This window comes from Sinocyclocheilus anshuiensis, unplaced genomic scaffold (genome assembly GCF_001515605.1).
Source record: "Sinocyclocheilus anshuiensis isolate Anshui unplaced genomic scaffold, SAMN03320099.WGS_v1.1 scaffold2322, whole genome shotgun sequence".
In the NCBI taxonomy this organism is placed as follows: Eukaryota; Metazoa; Chordata; class Actinopteri; order Cypriniformes; family Cyprinidae; genus Sinocyclocheilus; species Sinocyclocheilus anshuiensis.
The window spans coordinates 686,592-709,631 of NW_015556110.1; the positions used below are offsets into that span (position 1 = coordinate 686,592).

General features: G+C 35.4%; 1 protein-coding gene across 4 annotated transcripts in view; it reads right to left on the reverse strand.

Annotated features, from left to right (window-relative positions):
* coq8aa (coenzyme Q8A, genome duplicate a) overlaps window positions 1-20,532 on the reverse strand; it is a 31,092-nt gene extending 10,560 nt beyond the window's left edge. Inside the window, exons 1-6 of one of the 4 annotated variants that reach the window (XM_016470752.1) lie at window positions 20,484-20,532; window positions 12,830-13,009; window positions 11,425-11,763; window positions 9,680-9,746; window positions 4,766-4,840; window positions 2,283-2,408 (exon numbers count right to left, since the gene is read on the reverse strand). In XM_016470752.1, coding sequence (XP_016326238.1) covers window positions 2,283-2,408; window positions 4,766-4,840; window positions 9,680-9,746; window positions 11,425-11,763; window positions 12,830-12,988 — 766 coding nt within the window. In that variant the 5' untranslated portion in view covers window positions 12,989-13,009; window positions 20,484-20,532. Of the gene's footprint in view, window positions 1-2,282; window positions 2,409-4,765; window positions 4,841-9,679; window positions 9,747-11,424; window positions 11,764-12,829; window positions 13,010-18,890; window positions 19,039-20,091; window positions 20,157-20,483 lie in introns of those variants that run through there. The other 3 variants (XM_016470754.1, XM_016470751.1, XM_016470750.1) reach the window with 3 other exon arrangements.
* Window positions 20,533-23,040: the final 2,508 nt, after the last annotated feature.

The following is a 23,040-nucleotide window of genomic DNA, read 5'->3' on the forward strand; positions in this document are numbered from 1 at the left end:
TAAACAACCTATTTTTCTGAAATATATACTGTATGTGTGTGTGTGTATTTATATATATATATACATAATAAATATACTCAGTACACACACATATATTATGTAAACAATATATATATACACAGAACACACACACATATTACGCAATCAAAAACTTTTATTTTGTATGCAATTAATCGCGATTAATCGTTTGACAGCACTAGTGTTTACACAACAAATGTGATGTGGTCAAATGCTTTCCTAAGCTATGAATGTGGTTTGAATGATTGGATCACTTTGTATTTTGTGCTCCCCACTTATGATTAGATCACTAAAGGCAGATGATGTTAATTCCAGGTATAATGGGTGCCTGTATTTTCTACTTCAAATCATTAAAATTCATATAAAAAGAGAATTGTCAAATGCCTTACAATACAATACAATACAGTCTTGCGTTGCTTGTTGCTTAATCTTTCATAAATCTGTTGCCATATTACAGGTTTACTTGGTTGGCTGCAGTGCACAGTCAATCCATAACCGTAAACAGGATTTTAGAGATAGATTCACGAGAAGAAACTGTGTGACAGATGTATGCCACTGTAAACACTCAAGTCTTAAGAAGCCAGAGTGAGAAAGAGAGAGAGAGAGAGAGAGAGAGAAAGTGCTAAATAACAAATTGCTGGATTCAAACCCAGTGAAATGCTGAACTGCTACAGAGTTGAAGGCTTCGAGAGTTGAAGATTTCCAATTTTTCCATGACTGTCTCTGCGTACATCATAAGTAACTGTTAAAAAAAGTAAAGCTTATCTTTACGGTTTCCATGTTTTTTTATCCTGGTTCACTTGTTTGACCCAGATTAGTGCGATGACCTCTTATTTTATCAGCTGATAATGTCGCTGAGAAACGTGGGCTACTAAACCATATTTGAACAGGACTAGTTTTCCTGAAGGAGGTATGAAAAAAACAAGTGTCAGTAAATCATAATGCTTTCCCTTCAGCTTTGTCATGTCTTGATGGGCGATTGTGTCCTTTCAAAACTTCCTGAAATGTAGCGTAAAGGTCACGTATCTCGCATAGCTGTGGGCTTATTTTGAGCCTTGCCGATGCCAGCGCTGTCGCTGTCCTTCACTGGCAGCCGTAGGGATCTGCAGCTTACAAAATACTGCCTATCTTCATGAGAATGACGCGGTGCATGAGTCCAGTGCATGAGTAGTGGCCGAGGTTTGGAAATGTCATGCAGGGCCGTGCTACAATAATCTATGCGCTGCATTCTTGATCGGGTGACACAGATGCTTTCGTTCTTGCTTTCCAATACACACTAATGCACACAGAGCGGGGGAGAATGACCTCACATGCCTACCAGAAATAATCAACATATTTGCACAGAGAAGAGAGCCATTTGTGTCACAGAAGAAGTCAGACAATGTTTGAGTTACTAGTCAATGCAGATAGAAGTAGATTCAAGGACGTGAGGCAATGACTTTTCAAGAGTTATGAACTGGAAAGCAAATAGTTTCTGCTATCTGTTATTTACAGAACTAGTTCCTACTTAGTTTGGGGTCAGTCAGATTTTTCAATGTTTTTGAAAGAAGTCTCTTATGCTTAACCAAAGGTTGCATTAACTTGATAAAAAATACAGTAAAAACAAGTTTGTTGTAAAATACTGTCACAATATAAAATAACTGTTAATATACTAAAAAATGTAATTTCCTGTGACAGCAAGGCTGAATTTTCAGCAGCCATTACTGCAGTCTTCAGTGTCTCACGATCCTTCAGAAATCATTGTAATATGTTGATTTGGTGCTCAAGAAATATGCTTGTCTTTGTAATCTTGTCGCTGCTCACCTGATTAGAAGATGGTGTAAGCTTTTAGATACAAAGATAAATGAGAAACATGAATTAAATGGGAACAAATTAATTCAAGTGTGTCCAGACTGGTAGCGTTTGAGGACCCTGAACAGTCAGCAAGAAGAAAATTTAGCATCCATTTTCCACCGCTGTGTGGAAAATAACGAAAGGACGGACACATGAGGTTATTTTATCTTTAGATGTTTGCATATCAGAGAGGAAATAAACCGCATCTCCAATTTCTCTGCACCTTTCTGTAAGAGGATTACAGTCACTCATATCATCAGGCTGTAAAACTGAAACAGGCCTCGATCACGTACCAGTCTAACTTGAGAGCGGCCATGACTTACAACCATCCCAACACTGGAGGACGCCTCAGTGGCCCCAATAAATCCTTGAGGAGTGACCTGGTCTAACGTGGGGTCTTGTTATATACAGTACAAACAGCATTCTCTTACCCTGTATACTGAGCATCTGGCCGAGCTTGAGGGCCGCGCCACGCACTTTACACAATGTCCTGACGATACGCTCCGCGTTGGCCTCTGAAAGGAAGGGGCTGCTGTCCAAAACGGCCTTCTTTTCACCTATGTGAAATTACAAGTCTGTTAACATTTTGGACTGAAAATACAACTTAAAGGAATAGTTCACCCCAAAAATGAACATTTTCTGATCCTCAGGCCATCCAAAATGTAGATGAGTTTGGAGTAATTTAGCATTACATCACTTGCTCACCAATAGATCCTCTGCAGTGAATGGGTGCCGTCAGAATTAAAGTTCAAACAGCTGATAAAAATGTCACAATAACCCACAAGTAATCCACAAGACTCTAGTCCATCAGTTAACATCTTGTGAAGCAAAAAACTATGTTTGTAAGAAACATTTAGGCTTTTAAACTTTGTCCACCAACATATTTGATTAGCACTGATTTGGACTGTTTTAACTTTTTTATTGGAGAACGCAATATTATGGATACTTTTACCCAAAGCAGTGTTTTGAATTTAAAAACCTCTTGATGGATTTGTTTATTACAAACATGCAGGACTGGATTCATGTAGAATACTTTTGGATTATTGTGATGTTTTTATCAGCTGTTTGGACTCTCATCCTGATGGCACCCATTCACTCCAGAGGATCCATTGGTGAGCAGGTGATGTAATGCTAAATTTCTCAAAACGTGTTAAAACCTGCAGAAACAAACTCATTTACATCAAGGGTGAGTAAAATTTCAGCAAATGTATATTTTTGGTAAATTATTACTTAAAAAAAACAGGAATATTCAGCACAGTAACAACTAATGGGACAAATGGACCCATGTTTTTTTTTTTATACAGAGGTCCAAAAATCTTAAACAACCACTTTATGTGCCATTTAAAACAAAAAAGAAAATCTGTGCTGCTAAGAACCATTTCTATGTAAACAAAACCCCACAAACTGTTGGATCAGGGTCTTCATTATCTCTGTGAGGACATTAGAGCTATTTCAGGATGTGATGATGAGGTCAAAGGTAATCATTATCCAGCATGTCGGGTGTCTACATAGATAAGATCTAGTTACAGACCGCTGTTCTCAGAACACATTTGCACTCTCAGTTCCCATATGCATTCAGACTGTCATAATGCAACTCTGTAGACAACTAAACATCTGTAAATAGCCAGTTTAACAGTAATCTAGTATTCTCTTAATGTGATGAACAAAGCTTTGAGTCTTTAGTTGCAAGCAAGACAACAACAATAAAATAAATAAGCTGGAAAAACAATTAAAATTTTTTAGTAAAAAGTGGTTCATTCGGAGCACATAAAATACATAATGCATTTAAAGTCAACATACCTAAATCAACCCTACATACTTAAAATAAAAGCATTAAAAAATAAAATCAAACGTATATCAAAAAGATGAAAATAAAATTAAATAAATAGAATGTTTGCTTTCATAACCCTTCATTTCAATTTAAAAACTAAGCTCTGCAATCTAAAATAGAACATGTTTGTGTTAGTAATATTAAATTAAAATGTAATAACTTTCATCACCTTCAAAATGACAGTATGCTTAACACTTTCATAATGGTACCATGCTACAAATGCTGTTTCACATTGCTTTTAAACACGCCAAAACAACAGTGGCAGTGTGTATGTCCGACTAAAGCTCTCTCTATGACATAAGAAGATTTGAAGTTGAGCTGAGAGATCCTGGATGATGGGAGAGGTGCACATATTTACATGCACAAGCGGTGAACAAGGTTAAACATTTCAAGAATGAGATAAACTTTTAAGAAGAGTACATTTCAATAATATATTGGCATTTTTCATACCAATTACACAGATGCATATAACTATTTTATGACCTGTGATGCAAAAACGACTCTTCACTACATTGAAACTGCCTCTCAGCCTTGACAGCAGGCTAATTTAAGTGCACTTTAGATCAGGAAACTGTGTAAATGTTACCGTGTTTATTATACATACAGCCCAATTTAAGCAAACACAGACAGTCAAAAGAGCAATGGTGCTCTCCTGTCTAAGAGTAAATAATACCATACGCACACTAGATTTTCAGTTCTGTTTGTACTAAAAGAGAGGACAAAAAAAGGAAAGCTCTTTTCATTGCTACAAATGATGCACATTGGTTAAGATCAGGGTTGTTGTGGGTTCTGGTAGGTAGTGCACATGTGTTTATGTGTGGGTGACTTGAGTTTAAATACCCACAATCTCCTTCCTATTCTTTCATGTCTCCTCACTCACTATCTCTCTGTTAATAAAATGGTTTAAAGTCCAAAAACAAACAAACAAACTCTAATTGCATTCAATTTATCACTTGTAATCATACCATGCCTGATAGCATGTCAATAATCAATAAATGTTCTAATGAGTAATTAGCTATACATTGTACCCATCCAAATTGTAACTGTAAAGTTCAGTTCTAGTAGATAATGCAATTGTCTTACCATTCTTGTCCTCTGATCTTAGGCTTTTTTTTGCCACTTCTGCCAAAGCTCCAATACCCAAACCCACAGCAAGACCTGCAAGGGATTAAAAAACAAAAAAGAAATGGTCCATAAATCAACATAAGGTAAATACTGAAACCACCATGTAAACAAAACTTTAAAAAAAAAGCTGTATCTCTTAGACTGATTTGTGAAAAATACCCACAACAACACTGGAGCTGTATTATGTCAACTTGACAAAAGGAAACACCGAAATAGCATTTCCAAACCACTTTGGTCAGCACATTTGCTGTGGCAGAGCTGAAAACCAATAACAAGTCTTGGTGCAGTCTTCAATAGTTATGTAATTTTCTGATTACGCAACACTCCCGGCTCTTGAGAAATTTAGGAGGGGCTTGAATTTGGTTGTAAATTAAGCGGTGAAACTAAACCTCAATGTAAACCTGCAAGAAATGGGCCCGACTTGATTTCACCCTGGTGTTTTTTTTCAATGTCTTAACACACCTTACAGAAACACATGCAGTTTTGACGACAGCTCTTATCCCGGTAAAGTTTTTCATTAAGACTGCTGGGGAAGTTCTAGGTCACTTGCGGTTGATGATTAAACAGGTTCCTGTTTTTATGTCCCTTTATGCCTGCAGGGGTTTAAGGGCTTGAGGAAAACACAAGGGGCCATGCCAGGGTGTTCAAACACTGCAGCTTCTGAAGCACTGAATTGCATTTCTTCCTTTTAGAGATACAAAACATTTGCGTTCCATTGCACACAGATAGGCTAATCCATTTGTTTACCCAATCCAGTAAGAAATTTTTTAAAGATTTAATTAAATTAAATTGTTATAATTCTGCACAACATACTGTTTTTAAGAGTACTATGGTCTATTTGTGATAAAATAATTACAGCTTTGGTGAGCATAAGAGACTTTTCAAAAACATTAACCAATCTTACCAACCCAAAACATTTGAACCACTAGTACTATATATATATATATATATACACTATTTATAGCTACTTATTTAAAATTCATAAACCGAGTAATATGTGCACATATTGTCATAGCAGGGCTCTTTTTTTGCACACTGGCACAAAGTGGCTAAGATGGCTTTCAGATTGCCTGATAGCATGACCAAGGACACTACGGGCCCAAGTCTCATGTTACAAAAACAGAGAGGTATGCTTCACAACATAAACACAAGGTAAACAAAATGAACAAGCTGCTTAAAAACAGTTGTTATGGCACTGATTTAAGGGCTATATTCAGTCACTAAAATTGAGATGAAAAACGCAACCGCATGAAGGCCTGCCAAAGTGATGTATACTATTCTTGGACACAATTAATCACTATTTTTAACTATCCAACGAGAGCTAGAGGAATGGAGCCAGAGAGCATGGTTGAACTGGATAGCTCATGTCCAGGAGCGAGGTCAAGGTGAGGACAAAGGTCAGATACACCAATCATATTAAACCATTTTAAATGCGAAAACTACACAAACCACAATATTCAAACATAAATAATGTTTCCTCCAAGTTGTTAGTATAAGTCACAAAATGTTTTAAATTTTGTAATGTGACATTTTTATGTGAAACAAAATATTTATAAAAATGATAGTTCACCGAAAAATACAAATTCGGTCATTTTATCACCCTGAAGTTGTTCCAAACTTGTATGAACTTCTTTCTTCTGTCGAACACAAAAGAAGATATTTTGAAGAATGTGGGTAACCAAACAGTTTTCTTCAAAATATCTTCTTTTGTGTTCAACAAAACAAAATACCTTCTACAGGTTTAGAACAGCTTAAGAGTGAGTAAATTAAAAAATGAGTAATGAGTGAGTAATAAAAAAAAAAGATATCTTAAATAAAGAGATCTTAAATAACAATAACATTAATAATTTAACAAATTCAACAGATCTAAACATTACGTTCTAAATTATTGTTAAATATTAAACCAAATGTTCAATTATTAATTACCATTGATAGTTTAAATTTTACATAATTTATTATAATGTCTGCTGCTAACAACAACATAAATGAGCAATGTTAATTAATAATTAAACATTTGGTTTGTTATTTAATAATTTAATAATGTTATAATGTTTATGCCTGCTGAATTTGCTTAGACACTATATAATATTAACACACTCTTGAAAGCTGGATGCCACATAAAATGATCATCTTGAATAGACTCGGTGTCTTTGATCCCTAGAAGACATAAACACTTGTCAACACATTCCCCTTATAAATAAATCCCATAATGCTTCAGTGGTTTAGAGAATGCTGAATGCAAGTACCCTGTCATATTTACAGGTCATTGCAACTATACACATATGGGCTTGTAGTAAACAGGTGTCCAAAGATGTTTTCTTGTAACGGTGGCAGATAAGAGATAACAAACACTTCAACAAATCACCCAGTATGCACACACACCAACAGCAGATGAGAGCAGATATACGTTTAACGTCTCAATTAGTGTTCGTCAGTGGAAAACTAGCGTGCAGCGAACCTGTGACAGAGAGCTACTGTGACCACCAGTGTTTAATTTTCCCATGTGACAGCACTTTTCACTCCAAACCCTTGTCTATATCCATCCATTCGCTGCCTGCAACTGTATTCAGCACTAGTCCTCTGAGAAATCATTGATAGACTGCTATTTGAAGAACAAAAGGGGGTAAAGTTACACACCAGAATGGGACGCTCTATCTCAGTGAAACAGGTGATGCACATTCCCAGACCGGTTAAGCTCTGTCCCATAATCCAAAGCAGGGGCATCTACAGTCTACAATATTACTGGTTAAAATGCAGATTAACCTTGAGCCCTCAATCTGGCTCTGACATACTGTATGAGGAGAGAGACGCAGCTCTCTTGAACATGCCTTAGTTTAGAGCATGAATAACAACAATAACAGAAAGGACAGCAATCTGGAAAGCCAAATATACCAATCCAAAAAAAATGGCTTTCAGAATTAGACAGCACATACTCAGTCTATTTGATATATTTGGTGGCAACACAAGCTGTGCTAAATCTGAAGTGGACTTGTGGTCTTTGCTTGTTGGTTTGAATGCACCACGCAAAAGCAAAGGTTTTCAGTTACCGATGGTATTGTAGAAATGCCCTAATTACTGTAAGCTATGCTTAATTTATTCCTCTAATGAAAGAGCCCAGTAACAAGAGAGTTAGTAAGTGTAAAATATTCAACTAGCCATGTGATCTTAACATGTCTGCTCACATAATGGTCAGTAATATTTTTAAGATTTAAAATTTTGAGGAGAGTTCACCCCAAACTGGAAATTGTCATCATTTACTCTTTACCCTTCACTTGTTACAAAACTGTTTTGAGTTTCTTTCTTCTGCTGAACACAGAAGATGGTTGGTAACCAAACATTCAAAATATATCTTGTGTTCAACGGTTGAAATAAATTCATTCAGGCAACTTGAGAGTGAGTAAATGATGACCATTTTCATTTTGGGTAAAACTATTCCTTTAATACTTTCATTCAGCAAGGATGCATTAAATTGACCAAAAGTGCCAACAGTGTATACAGTGGGTACGGAAAGTATTCAGACCCCCTTCAATTTTTCACTCTTTGTTATATTGCAGCCATTTGCTAAAATCATTTAAGTTAATTTTTTTTCCTCATTAATGTACACACAGCACCCCATATTGACAGAAAAACAGAATCGTTGACATTTTTGCAGATTTATTAAAAAAGAAAAACTGAAATATCACATGGTCCTAAGTATTCAGACCCTTTGCTCAGTATTTAGTAGAAGCACCCTTTTGATCTAATACAGCCATGAGTCTTTTTGGGAAAGATGCAACAAGTTTTTCACACCTGGATTTGGGGATCCTCTGCCATTCCTCCTTGCAGATCCTCTCCAGTTCTGTCAGGTTGGATGGTAAACGTTGGTGGACAGCCATTTTTAGGTCTCTCCAGAGATGCTCAATTGGGTTTAAGTCAGGGCTCTGGCTGGGCCATTCAAGAAGGCTGCGGTTCTCTCGGTTGGTTGTGTATCTTTTTCTTCCACACTTTTTCCTTCCACTCAACTTTCTGTTAACATGCTTGGATACAGCACTCTGTGAACAGCCAGCTTCTTTGGCAATGAATGTTTGTGGCTTACCCTCCTTGTGAAGGGTGTCAATGATTGTCTTCTGGACAACTGTCAGATCAGCAGTCTTCCCCGTGATTGTGTAGCCTAGTGAACCAAACTGAGAGACCATTTTGAAGGCTCAGGAAACCTTTGCAGGTGTTTTGAGTTGATTAGCTGATTGGCATGTCACCATATTCTAATTTGTTAAGATAGTGAATTGGTGGTTTTTTGTTAAATGTGAGCCAAAATCATCACAATTAAAAGAACCAAAGACTTAAACTACTTCAGTCTGTGTGCATTGAATTTATTTAATACACAAGTTTCACAATTTGAGTTGAATTACTGAAATAAATGAACTTTTCCACGACATTCTAATTTATTGAGATGCACCTGTATATGATGTTAAAAAATTATGTTCTTTTGAACTTTCTATTCATCAAAAAAAAAAGAAACAGAAACAAGTATAACAATTCCTACAAAAATACTACGCAGCATAATTGTTTTCAACATTGATAATAATAAGAAATGTTAATGAGCACCAAATCAGCACATCAGAATGATTTCTGAATGATCATGTGACACTGAAGACTGGAGTAATGGCTGCTGAAAATTCAGCTTTGCTATCACAGGAATAAATTAAATTTAAAATATATTTAAATCTAAAAAAAATAAAATCTTAAATTGTAATAATATTTTCACATTATTACTGTTTTACTGTATTTTTGATTTTAAAAATTAACATTTTAAAATAACCTTACCAGCCCCAAACGTTTCAACAGTACTGTACATACATATACATAAATATATAATAATTTCAGTGACCTTACCTCCAAAATTCGCTAGTCTCCCAAGCCGTGTGACTGGTACCTTTCGCTCTCTTGCTCTTTCACTAAGCTACAGAAAGAAGAGACACACTGTAGACAGTTGTGGAGAACCAGACGCATTAACAGTGCTTCAATATATTATGTGCTTCCAATTACAAAGTATCCTTTTTTAAAAGTACTATTTTCTTAACTCAAAATTACGGTACATTCTGTGATTTGTTTGATCCTACTAAGACAACATGAAATCAAAAGTAGTGTTTATTGGTCATACTGTACACCACGTGCATAATTAGGCACGTTGATATTCTGATCTTTTTTTTTTCCAAGCACATTTGACCAATTCCAAACCACACCAACCTTAATAACTACTATTAATTTTTGTATTTGATCATTTATGAATGATATATAATTGTCCATGAAGGCTGGAAGCGAAAAACTCCTTATATTCAGGTGTGCAGAATTATTAGGCATGTTCTCTTTTACTGATAAAATGAGCCAAAAAAGAGGTTTAACTCAGACTGAAATGTCAAAAATTATTAAATCCCCATGAGAAATATTAAAAAATAATGCAATACAGAAATTGCAAAGTTAAGGCATGACCATTGGACAGCAAAATGCTCACTGGGACAGCGGGGTCAGAAAAAAACAATTTTAGATGGAATAAAAATGAGCTCCTAAAACGATCTACACTGAGATTGTCCTAACTAAATTATCAACACCAATACCTCCAAGTAGCAATAGCAAGAGGCTAATCATGGATCAAGTTTCTTTTGTAGCGTTATTGCCCATACCTTTATTTTCCAATCATCAATAGTAAGATTTACATTAAAGGGGTCATATGATGCTTTTTTAAAGATCATTATTTTGTGTATTTGGTGTAACAGAATATGTTGACATGCTTTAATGTTCAAAAAACACATTATTTTTCAAATACTGTACATTATTGTAGGTCCTCTATGCCCCGCCTCTCTCAAACGCTTCGTTTTCTACAAAGTCCCTCCTTCCGACAAGCGCAGTCTGCTCTGATTGGCCAGCTGACCCATGAAATCGCATCATATGACCCCTTTAAGAATGAAAAAATGAGATGAGTGCCCTAGTAAAGAAAAAAAAAAACATGCCATAATTTATTTCATACCAAGTATACTTCAAATCCATTAACATTTATTGACATATCACTTAAAAGTTACTAAAATAAAATTATAATTAAACTTTATTTGGAGTATTTCTGTACTGCACAATGCACATTTCTCAATATTATGCCTAAAATGTGTTTTAATATCACTATTAATAAGGATTGCATGAATTCTGTATAATATTAGTCTATAAATGCAAGCTATTTAAAGTGTACCTGAAGTATACTTGCAATAGTCCCACTTTAGCACAGTCAAATATATTTAAGTATATATTTAGTTGGACCTCAACACTACTTCTGCACAATTAAATTGCATTAAGCACAAAATGAGTTGTTCCAATTTATTAGACTTTAAGTATATGTGCAGGGTATTTTTATTAAGCACATAAATATGTTAATGTATTTGTAGTATACTTGGCACAAAAATGTATTTCAAATACAAGTTAGAATTTTTTTTTTCACTAGGTTGCTCTTATATCAATCAACTACTAACTTTAGGGGTAACAAGCAAGTTGCATTGCCACTATTATTATCCTCTGTAATGCATGATATATATAGGTGGAACAAATGTCTAGTTACTCATGGGTGATGAAGGATTGGAAAAGGTCGCCTGTACCATTTGTTTATGTGGTTTGGAGCTGTTTCGCTTCGCCTCCCTGGCTTTTTCTATGTCTTCAGCTGTGATGCCTCCCACAGAAGAGTGGTCCTGGTGATAGGACCGTGTTTGTCCAGTAAACTGGCTTGTAGGGTCCTTGTAGCCTTCGAACAGCTTTGACTTTCCTGAGGCCTGGCTGTATGTGTGCGCAGCACTGGTGTTAGCGTCCCTGAAAACTGAATCACTGTCCAAACCTCCCTGTGCCGTGCTCTCAAGGTTCTCCTCTGAAGCTGAGAAGTCATACTTGGAGTCCATGTCTGTGTTGAAATCAGAAACACTCTGCTGACCGCCTGTGAACTCCTTAAAAAAAAAAAAAAAAAAAAAAAAAAAAAAAAAAAGCATCCTTTAGTTATTTCATATGCTTTCACATCTGAAATAAATGAATGCTATAATTAATGCTATATTGTAAATATAGGCATGGCTAAAGGGTGCTGTTAGACACAATGTAATACATTTCATAATAAGCGATGAGGAATGCATTTCTGATGTCTGATAAGGAAATTTCAAAACACTTTGAAATGCACGATCAGTTCAAGAGGCTTTGATAGCACAAATTGCTTGGCAGCACACACCGTGCTTCTATGCTCTGAAGGCAGTAATCCAATCTCCAGGTAGGCCTACATTTCATTTGCAGAATCGTATTGTTGGGAGTTATTATACCTAAGACGTGTTGTGGAGAAAAACAACAGAGGTGTAACCCAACACCATTATTATGCATGCTGGATTAGACAAAACCATACTGGTGATTAATTGGGGAATAACAGATGCATGTAACCATAATACACCAAAGCAATGAGTCACAAAAGGCCTTGGTAAAAACAAAATAAAACAGCTTTGGGCGGCTTATTGCTGCTTATGGTGTTTTCTAAAAGCAACATGATAAAGACTACTAATGTTCAATACGTAATAATATACTAATAAAAGGCAAGGAAATTATTAAGACATGGCAATAATTAATATTGCTGATATTGTTATATTTATGTTATCATTTAAAACTTCGGGGTCAGTAAGATTTTTTTGTAATATTTTTTAAAAAGTCTGTTATGCTCACCAAGGCTGCATTTATTTGATCAAAAATAAAGTAAAAACTGTAATATTCATTCATAAGTCATTTAATAAATCTAATTTATATTTCAATAACTATTATAATTATTCAAACAAATTGTGACAACGGTGGACAGTTTACAGCAATACTTTGTAGCAACCCGTCTCATTACTACACAATTTAACTGATGCATTGTCACAGGTACACTGACTATTTTACAACAGCATCAAACATTTTTCATCCAATCGAAATTTATAGCCATAACTATCCATTTTATAATGGAAACGAATACCATTTCGATACCACATAGGAGGTACCCACCTGGATCTTCTGCATGGCCACGCTCATGCCCTGCTCAGCTGTCATTTGCATGCTCACAGCTTGGAAGCCACTACTGCGCAGAGAGCTGGCCTGAGTCTCGATCACTGCCTGGCTGAGCTTGGCTAGGCCTCTCATCAGCAACAACATGTCGCCTGCCATGTTGGTTCCTCTTTACACCTACTATACAGGAGAAAAGGAAGTGATTCAATAGCCTCAACCGTTTTTAAGCTGACAAGGATGATAGAAAACAGTCACACTGATCTTATGTAGTTCAAAATAGAAAAAAAGAATAACAAATAAACTCACACATATAACATTAGTGGTACAATCAGTTGGTAATACCATGGTACATATCATTGTACTGAATGATTACCATAATGGCATACGGAGTCATTTCAAAGAATATTATGGTACTACTATAGTACATGTATTACTGTTTCAAGAAAACAAAGGACAGCTGAAGTTTACCATACATACAGAGAAAACGTAAGAGCTAAAGAAAAACAAAAGTACTACAGCCATAATGAAAAAGAACATTATAGCCATGTTTATATAGTCATATACATGGTGGCATAAAACAAAACACTGTATTACCACAGTGTATTTCCAATAAATTGTGGTTATATTCAATATAGCCCTACATCACTGTTCAGAAGTTTGAGTCTGTAAATTTGTTCTGGAAAGAAATTAATACTTTTATTGAGAAAGTATTAAATTGATGTATTAAATTGATTGAAGATTCATTCAATTGATTAAAAAATGACAGTAAAGACATTTGTCTACTTTTGAACTTTGTAATGATCAAAAAATATTAGTGCTGTCAAACGATTATTCGCGATTAATCGCATCCAAAATAAATGTTTTTGTTCACATAGTATATAAGTGTGTTCTGTGTATATTTATTATGTATATATAAATACACACCCATGCAAGTATATATTTAAGAAAAATATGTTACGTTTATATATTAAATACATTTATATATAATATAAATTATATGAATATCAATATATACATGTAAATACATGTATATTTTCAAAATATATACTGTATGTGTGTGTATTTATATATACATAATAAATATACACAGTACACACATTATGTACATAAAAACTTATTTTGGATGCAATTAATCGCGATTAATCATTTGACAGCACTAAAAAATATTGAAAAAATATATATATTATACAGCACAAATATATACTTTTTTTTGTTAGTGCAGAGACACCAAAGCAATGTAATGTGGAGTGTAATATGCAAGCAAAAACATGTATAATAATGCGTTGTATTTAATAGTGACTCATGTCGTCTCTTTAAATCAACACCAGAGTGTCATCAGCCATCAACAAAACAGCTGTTATCACAGTTCTTGGCAGCTCTATCAAAGGTTAAACGTTTTCACGATGAGACAAGTGTCAAAGCCTTTAGCCAATGACTAACTGTCTTACAAAGTGGCTGCAGACACCGAGTCAATCACAAGAAGCATATGAAGAGCTATGAACTTCCGATTCAGTCCGAGCGCCCTTGTAAAACTTCATGATAAATGGGTTATTTTGTATTCTGTCAGCTCCCCACTATAAAACGCTCTTTACTTTCACAGCAAGGTGGAAAACGCAAGCGGTTTTGCACCAGTAAACTCTGAGGCTTCGGAGCGGAGACACAAATAAGCTTAACCGAGGTGAGGGGTTGGATGAGAGCTTGACTCTCCTGTAAATAAAGAGCTTTAAACTTGGTTTTCCTGAGGTAAAGGTTTGCCTACAAGGAAAAAGCTCTCAAAAAGACCTTGAGCAACTTGGCAGGATAATAAACACACTTCGTGTGTGAAAATAGGTCAAAATTCAACGTTCCGTAACATTGTAGTCGAATACATAATTCTGCGACGTGATCATCCCTCAATGGGCAACAGGAAGATAAGACATTAAAAAACAAGGAAGTATTCCGTTTTCATTTCAAATACAGTCTGGATATTCAGAATTAACATGATTTCGGGTTCTTAACACTACTAGCACGTGGATAATCTCAATAAAGAGATGGCTCTCGAAGCACCACACTAACTGACCAGATGTTTGCTTTAGTCTTTCTACAACGTTTATGAGGATTAGCATTAGCAAAGTACAATGAAATTCATGATAAACAATGCGTTCCAAGTGAACAACATTTTCATTTGGTCACTCTCACGTTCACTGATGTTGGCCCTGGGTGTAAATAAACGCTTGTTAAAGGGTTAGTTCACCCAAAAATGAAAATTGGCTTGTGTTTTACTCACCCTCGAAGCATCCTAGGTGTATGTGACTTTCTTCTTTCAGACGAATCCAGTCGGAGTTATATAAAAAATTGTCCTGGCTATTCCAAGCTCTATCATTGCAGTCAGCGGGTATTGCAGTTGAACAGTCCACAAGTCGTCAAATAAAGCACGCGCATTCATAATAAAACGTGCTTCACATGGCTCCAGGGGGTGAATGAAGGCCTTCTGTAGTGAATCCATGCGTTTTTGTAAGAAAAATATCCATATTTCAAATGTAATAAACACTTTTATATCACTTCCGCCAACTGTCATATGTGGAAGCCGTTCCGGCGGATGCCGTAGCACGTCGGCGTTGCGTGATTAGTGGCGAACACAGAGACAACAAAACAAAACACCGGTCACGAATTAGAAGTACAAACCAAAGATTTGCAAAGAAAAATGTCGGAGGATTTCGATATAAGCCAAGAGGAGGGAGGATATAAACCAAGAGGAGACTGGTTTTCCTTTGCTAAAGTAAGGAAACTTTGTTTCCTTTGCTCCTATAAACAAACTCGCGAGACTAGCATATCTCAAGAGGCGCACGCGCTGCGTGTACGTCATACACCTTCCACCAGAACTCCTTCCGTGTTTGACAGATAACGGAAGTGAGAGAAAAGTGTTTATTACGTTTGAAATACGGATATTTTTCTTACAAAAACGCATGGATTCACTACAGAAGGCCTTTATTCACCCCCCGGAGCCGTGTGAGGCACGTTTTATTATGAATGCGCGCGCTTTATTTGACGACTTGTGGACTGTTCAACTGCAATACCCGCTGACTGCAATGATAGAGCTTGGAATAGCCAGGACAATTTTTAATATAACTCCGACTGGATTCGTCTGAAAGAAGAAAGTCATATACACCTAGGATGCTTCGAGGATGAGTAAAACACAAGCCAATTTTCATTTTTGGGTGAACTAACCCTTTAACACACTTTCAATGTTCAAAAATGTGTAAACCCATGTTTTGTACCCTAATCTAGTGAACTAGGTGTGGTTTGGAAATACACCAGCATTCAGTACTGTTACACCTGAGCGAGGCCGCACATGCCTGGACATATCTGCATATTTGCAACCAAGACATTTAGCAGGTCAAACTGACAATGCTTATTGCAAACACTAAACGCTCTCTGTTGGTTAACAAAGGAACACGTTGCCAAAGTTTCAGAGACTCACTGTGGAACAATTGCAACATGTTTCAAGGCAATTAAACGTACATACTTACATTCAATACGGGTCAAAATACAATACCATACAAAAAAAAGAGAGAGAGTTATTTTTGAAAGTAGTGTGTTATGCTGAAAGATTTATTTGATTAAAAACACAGTAAAAAACGTAGTATTGTAAACTATTATAATTTAAAATGAGTATTTAAATTGCTTAAATTTTTAATTTAAATAATATTTAAATACATTTTATATTTTAATGTTTCAAAATATAATTTCTTCATGTGATGGCAAAGTTTAAAAGAACTGCATTTATTTCAAATAGAAATATTTTGTAACATTATCAATACCTTTACTGTCACTTTTTATCAATTTCATGCAGCCTTGCTGAAAAGAAAAGTTAAATTCTTGAAAAAAAATAAATAAAAAAAATCATACTGACTCACAACTTTTGATTTCAAGTTTCTATAAGTACATACTTACATAAATAAGTAGCTTGTGTGTCTTATATAGCCTGTAAATCTTGATTTAATGATGCCGCAGAAATGCAACAGTTGACTTTTGTTTTTATTTATGTTCTTCACATTCAGCAAATTATTTTTAGCTTAGCTGAATGAATTTTATAAAACATCAAAGGACTCTGGAATGAACATACTCAAGTTTCAGCCTTTTAACTTATTGGAAATGCGCACAGAGGTCAATTCGCCAGAGCTGCAGGCCTCTATATGTGAACACTATGGAGGGGAGCTCTACAAAGAAAGTGCCAGACAATCTTAGCCCATCTCATATCTTTCAACTGTCAACACCCTCTCGTTTCCTTCACAGCCAAAACAATGGCTACTCCTCCCCAAAACAGGACAGGCCTCTTAATACATCACACACTGAGGTGTCAGACAGATAACCATGAAACAAGCAACAAATGTCAGCCATTTTAGGACTCCCTCTTCTATTGCAAGGCGATCGCAGCTGTTATGTCATATGGAAGCGGAATATGAGTGATGATGACAGGTTGAAATATGCTTCGAGATGCAGGCCTTGTGGCAGGAAATCACCAAGAGGCCATGCTAGTATAAGTGAACCTAAACAACACATGCAAATCACAGCCAATCAGACAGTAAGTTAGGGAAAACACCCATTTTTTGTTCTGTCTGTATGGCTGTGGTCAGGTTGTGTGAGTAACTGACCTAAACACTGTGGCACATGGTTCCTAGTTAATAATATGCTAACAGGAATGCTGACAAAATCATGACTGATAATCATACATAAATGTATGAATTCATCGCATCTATAAAAACAAAATCAAATATAATAATGAATTTATGCTAAAATCCACTAATTAAGCATATTATAAATCTGCATTCCTACACATTTTAAATTAAATAAATGTAAATAAGGCCCTTATTTACATAAATAAACAATTTATTCAAATAAGCAATTATTTTTATGATTTAATTGTCATCTGCCTGATGCATTAATTGCATTTGCAGTGAAGCACTAATGCAAAATCAAAACAAGCCACATTAATTGTGCCCTACTGCCCTTCAGTCGGGTCATTTAAGTTAAAGTCTAGGCCGGTGCTGACGTTTAGTATCCAAGCAGCTCTGCAAAAAAGATTATAAACAAAGATTTGGCTTAAGGCTTCTGGGTTTTGCAAAGAGGTGATCTCCACAACAGCTGCCTTTATTTCATTTAGTTAACACATTAACACATCTCTGAGCTTGCTTTGTTTAAACTGCACAGAATGGCCTGCAAAAAATCATTTATTTTATTTAGTCAGCATTGTAGTTTTATTTTCCTTTAAAATTATCTAAACATTCTATGTACTTGAGAAGCATATTTGTGAATGACATTTTTTTTATACTTTTCAGGAAATATTTCATTAATTACACTTATCATTTACTTCATTGGCTAATAGTTTTTTGTTTGTTCAAAGCATTTTCTTTTTAGATGTCTGCTTATTCTTCAACTAGTTTGCAAATAGGGTAAGAAAAATCTACTTAAATCAAGATGCATTATCTTGCTTCTCAATCAAAAGCTTAGATGTTTAGATATCTTTCCTGGAAAACAAGACAAAATACTGATACAAAAAAAACATGCATGCCATATCTCAACTTGTTTGTGCCAACGCTTACTGTTTTGCAAGATTTGTGGCACAAAATATTAGCTGCAATCCTAAAGCATTAAAGAGGAAGGGAAAATATGTAGTGTAAACAGGCCTTGTGCTTTAACAGAGTTTTGTATACCAATAAACAGCGTAATGAATAAATTATACAATACTACTGTATGCAGAGGTGTTTGGTTAAAGGAATATTTAAATACTACTACATAATGTTCCCATGACCACGTGGACAGAATCAAAACACATGCACAACGCACGTGTAACCTCACCAATCTATGCAAAGAAATATTATAGAAGTATACAATATTATTCGCATCCAGATCAAAACATGCAACCGACGACACGTGTGTTTTGCCCGTCTGTTAGCCAGCGATAAAGTACACGTTACTTAAAAACAATCCGCGCTCTTTTCATTCCAGATTATCAATCAATTACTTAAATACAATCATATAAGTTTCTTCATCCTAAGAAATGAGCTTTATTGGTACTTACCCCCAGAATTGGCAAATATGTGGCTGTGTTTACTGTGCAGCTCTCTTTTCGCGCTATATCTGCGTCCATGAGGTGAGAGCTGTTTACCCTTCTCAAGTGTGCTTGTCAGAGCTGTTTAGCCCCTCCTCTAGTCGGCTGCTATTGGTTGCTCAGTAGTAGCGTCACTACAAAAAGGCGGTGCTTAGAAACGTTATCTGGGATTTTATTGGTTCTTTTCTTCTTCACTCAACGAAAGTTGACGAAGGACAAACATTTTATATAATACACTCAAAACAAAGGACGTTTTAACAGTTATATTATGCGATAGTAATATAGTAGTGCCTGATGCACCTCAATAGCAATGTTTTAGGAACAAAATAATTAATTAATTTGGTCTGTCTGATGCGATAACTGTTTTGATTGTTTATTATTGGTTATTCATAAGCAGTTGCATTACGAGTATTAAACCGATCATCAAGATAATTGTCACAAAATAATATAACTTTTATGAAGCCAAAATAAAAGCGCCAGAACTTAAAAGCTAAACTTAGGCTATAAACGAACTACAGCACCACGGTCGCTCGCCTTCAACATCACCAGCACCTGCTCCCGACAACTTTTCAAACTTATTTTTAACACGTTCAGTGAAAAGGATTTACTCTGTATATGAATTTTTATCCACGCTACATGGACATTTTCATATAAACTGGAATAAATACAAAATTAGAGCCAAACTAAAACTAAAATGAGACATTAGTAATAAATAGTATAGTAAATAAATGAAATAATCATAACTAAAGGACATATGAACGCACGTATTTCTGTACATTTCGAAATAAGGTGCATTAAAAGTGAATAAATCTTTGATTAATATGAATATTTTAATTAAAAACGTGTCTCCACGTACTATTCAATCAAATTCTAGTGCATTTAATCTATTAAATAACAGAGCGAGCGAGTTTTTGGATATGGTAAGATTAAACTTATTTTAGTGAATAAAGTACCACATTTCAGCTATCGTTTTGTTAGGATGGGTACACAAAATTTTATTTTATCCTTGCTTCTAGAAAATCCTGAATCGATATGTTTTCGAACAGCTGCTTGTGGCCGTGAACATTTAATTTTAACGTGGCTTTAAGCACTATGCATCGTTCAAGTTTCACTTTCACCGTGACTAAGCCAGTAAATGTGGTGTTTACATGGAATAATCAAATGAGTTTACCTTACGGTGCGAACCCCGAGTCTCCGCATCAGTAGGAAAGCGATACAACGAGCATCTTCCATACGAAGACTCGTGTTGCATTCGGGGGCAAAGCAAAAACAAAAACATGGTCGAACAAGAATATAAAATGCGGTAAACTATTAATTGGTTATTCTACAATTAATTGTACTATAAATTATACTACAATTGGACTATACTGTAAATTGATAAACTGTTCGGCGTGATGACGTTATATGTCTCCGACAGCGCCTTTAGTCCCATTTAGCAACTTGTTAGCAACCGTCTTTTTTAAGAAACGTAAGTTTTAAAAAATCACAAGTGGGGTGTAACTGGTGTGTTTTATGTCGTTGAATAAAACGTGAAGGTATCTTGAGCTTGTGTGAACCACTGACCTTATTTTAGGGGACTTAAACGAACCCCCATTAAATAACCCCATTGATTCTGGGACGATGGAACCGGAAGTGCTAAAATGCTAACTCTCTTCCGGGTTTTTGCCTACAAAGTGACATCATAGTTCCACCACTCTATTCTATAAAACAACATAATGCCCATATTTGATCCTTTACTGCCATCTAGTGGTTCAAAATCCCTACCCACATGAGGGAAATGTTCAGGTTGGTCTAAAAGAACACAGAGGTGATTATTATTGCCCCAAAATAATTAACGGAAACTGAAAAGCGTGTATCTGAATGTAACAAAAATATACGAATCAATAAATAAATATAAATATATTTATACTGCCTGACAGGAGACTATATAATCGATCCTGCAATGCAGGGTATTTGTGAGGGAAAAAAGTGAGTCTCACACATATAATAACTATCTATTCTATTCTATTCTATTCTATTCTATTCTATTATATTATATTATAAAAATGTAGTTGCATTTACTGTGTTTTACCACTAGGTGGATAAATAAGTAGGACATGTCATATATCAGGGGTGCCCAAACTCGGTCCTGGAGGGCCGGTGTCCTGCAGAGTTTAGCTCCAACCCCAATTAAACACACCTTAACCAGCTAATCAAGCTCTTATAGGCATACTAGAAACTTACCAGCATGTGTGTTGAGGCAAGTTGGAGCTAAACTCTGCAGGACACCAGCCCTCCAGGACCGAGTTTGGACAGCCCGGCATACTAGAAACTTACCAGCATGTGTGTTGAGGCAAGTTGGAGCTAAACTCTGCAGGACACCGGCCCTCCAGGACTGAGTTTGGGCACCCCTGTCATATATATTTTGATTCTGTTATGAGTGGTGAGCTCAAATATTAGATGACAGTTATGAATTTTCATTTGTTCGTTTGTTTATTTAATTGGATGTAGGCCATTGCATCTATAATCATTAACATGCTAAAATTATAAATAAGGCTGTGTTTTGCCCATAGTTTAGTCTACTGTTCCATGTTGCCTATATTGGGGTTGTCTGGCCTGCATGTTAAAAAAGTTGTGTGTTACCAGATGAAGCTGGACATTAAACTTTATGAAACATAAACTTATCAAATATACTGTATAATATGTTGACATACAGTAAGCTACTGTGTAACTTCATTCATTTAGTAGGCATTACAAAATGTGTGGGAAAATAAGTATTTGCAATGGTTCATCAACATAATAAGTTAGATATATGCAAAGCTTCAAAGAGACCATTTCTCACACTTCTGCTTCTGCAAGGCTGAATCATCAACCAATGCAATACTCAAAAATTCTCAAGTAATTTGAACAATCATGTTTTAATGCAAGACGTTCATTGTGCAACTTCTCAGTCTTAACACTTATTTAGTTTAATGCTGGTATAGCTGGTTTCTTCCTAACTCATTTGAAATTCATATATATGAGCTCTACGATTGCACGGACATGACTTTATAGCTGCTGCAGTTGATAGGGAAATGTTGGTGGAAATGAATTGTGTTGGCTTGAGGGCTCACATGCCGCCCATATCCTGAAACTTCGAAAGATCTCAGAGACAGCTTTACTTTGAAGAAAGGAATCTTGTTATTGAACATGGTCATGCACCCCGTCTCAATCATAGAGGATGGAAAATTAATTTTCATACCACCTATCTGCAAGCCTGTCTCATTCAAATCAGAGTGGCCACTGAAGCATGATATTTTCCATCCACTTTACTGGTGCATATGACACACTTTCCTTTGCTCGGTGGGGCTGGTCATCAGTGCATCAGAGAGAAAATCAGAGCGATGTAATCATACTGTACATTGGGAGCAGTACTAGGAGTTGTTGTGGTAGGTGAACTATATATTAGCAGGTCAGTCCCAGTTAAAGAACTGGCTTCATATCATCATTTCTGACCTCTGACAGAGTCTAGGCCTGTTTTTATGGTTTTCATGAGCATACATCAGTGAAGACATTCCCAATGAGCTACTAAGACCCTTCTTCTGCTTAGTTGGTGAGTCATTCAAACTACAAATACTGGTTGTTAAAAGAATTTATGGGCAACACTTAATAACAACTTTCATTAATAATATCAGCACATATAACTACATAATGCTTAATAGTGAGGATGCAAATATATTATGGATTACGAACGACTAAACATATTAAATTAAGAATCAAATATTGAAAATGTAAGTAGAAAGAGAGCAAGAAATCTTTTGTTGCATCTTTTGTTAAAACATGATACTCATATATTTATATATATTTTTATATTAATATTAAATATTTTAAAGTGGGTATATGTTACATATATAACACATGTACCCTCTTTAAAATATGCTATATTAATTAAAAAATATACACAGAAATATTTATTTTAGAAATAAAAATACATAAATATACAAAAATAAAAATACATTAATACATTATAATACAATAATTATATATGTACAATACTTTTATTTTAAATTAATATTTGCATTATGTTTCACTTGAATATATATATATATCATTTGCATGTTTGACAGTAACATTATATATATATATATATATATACAATATA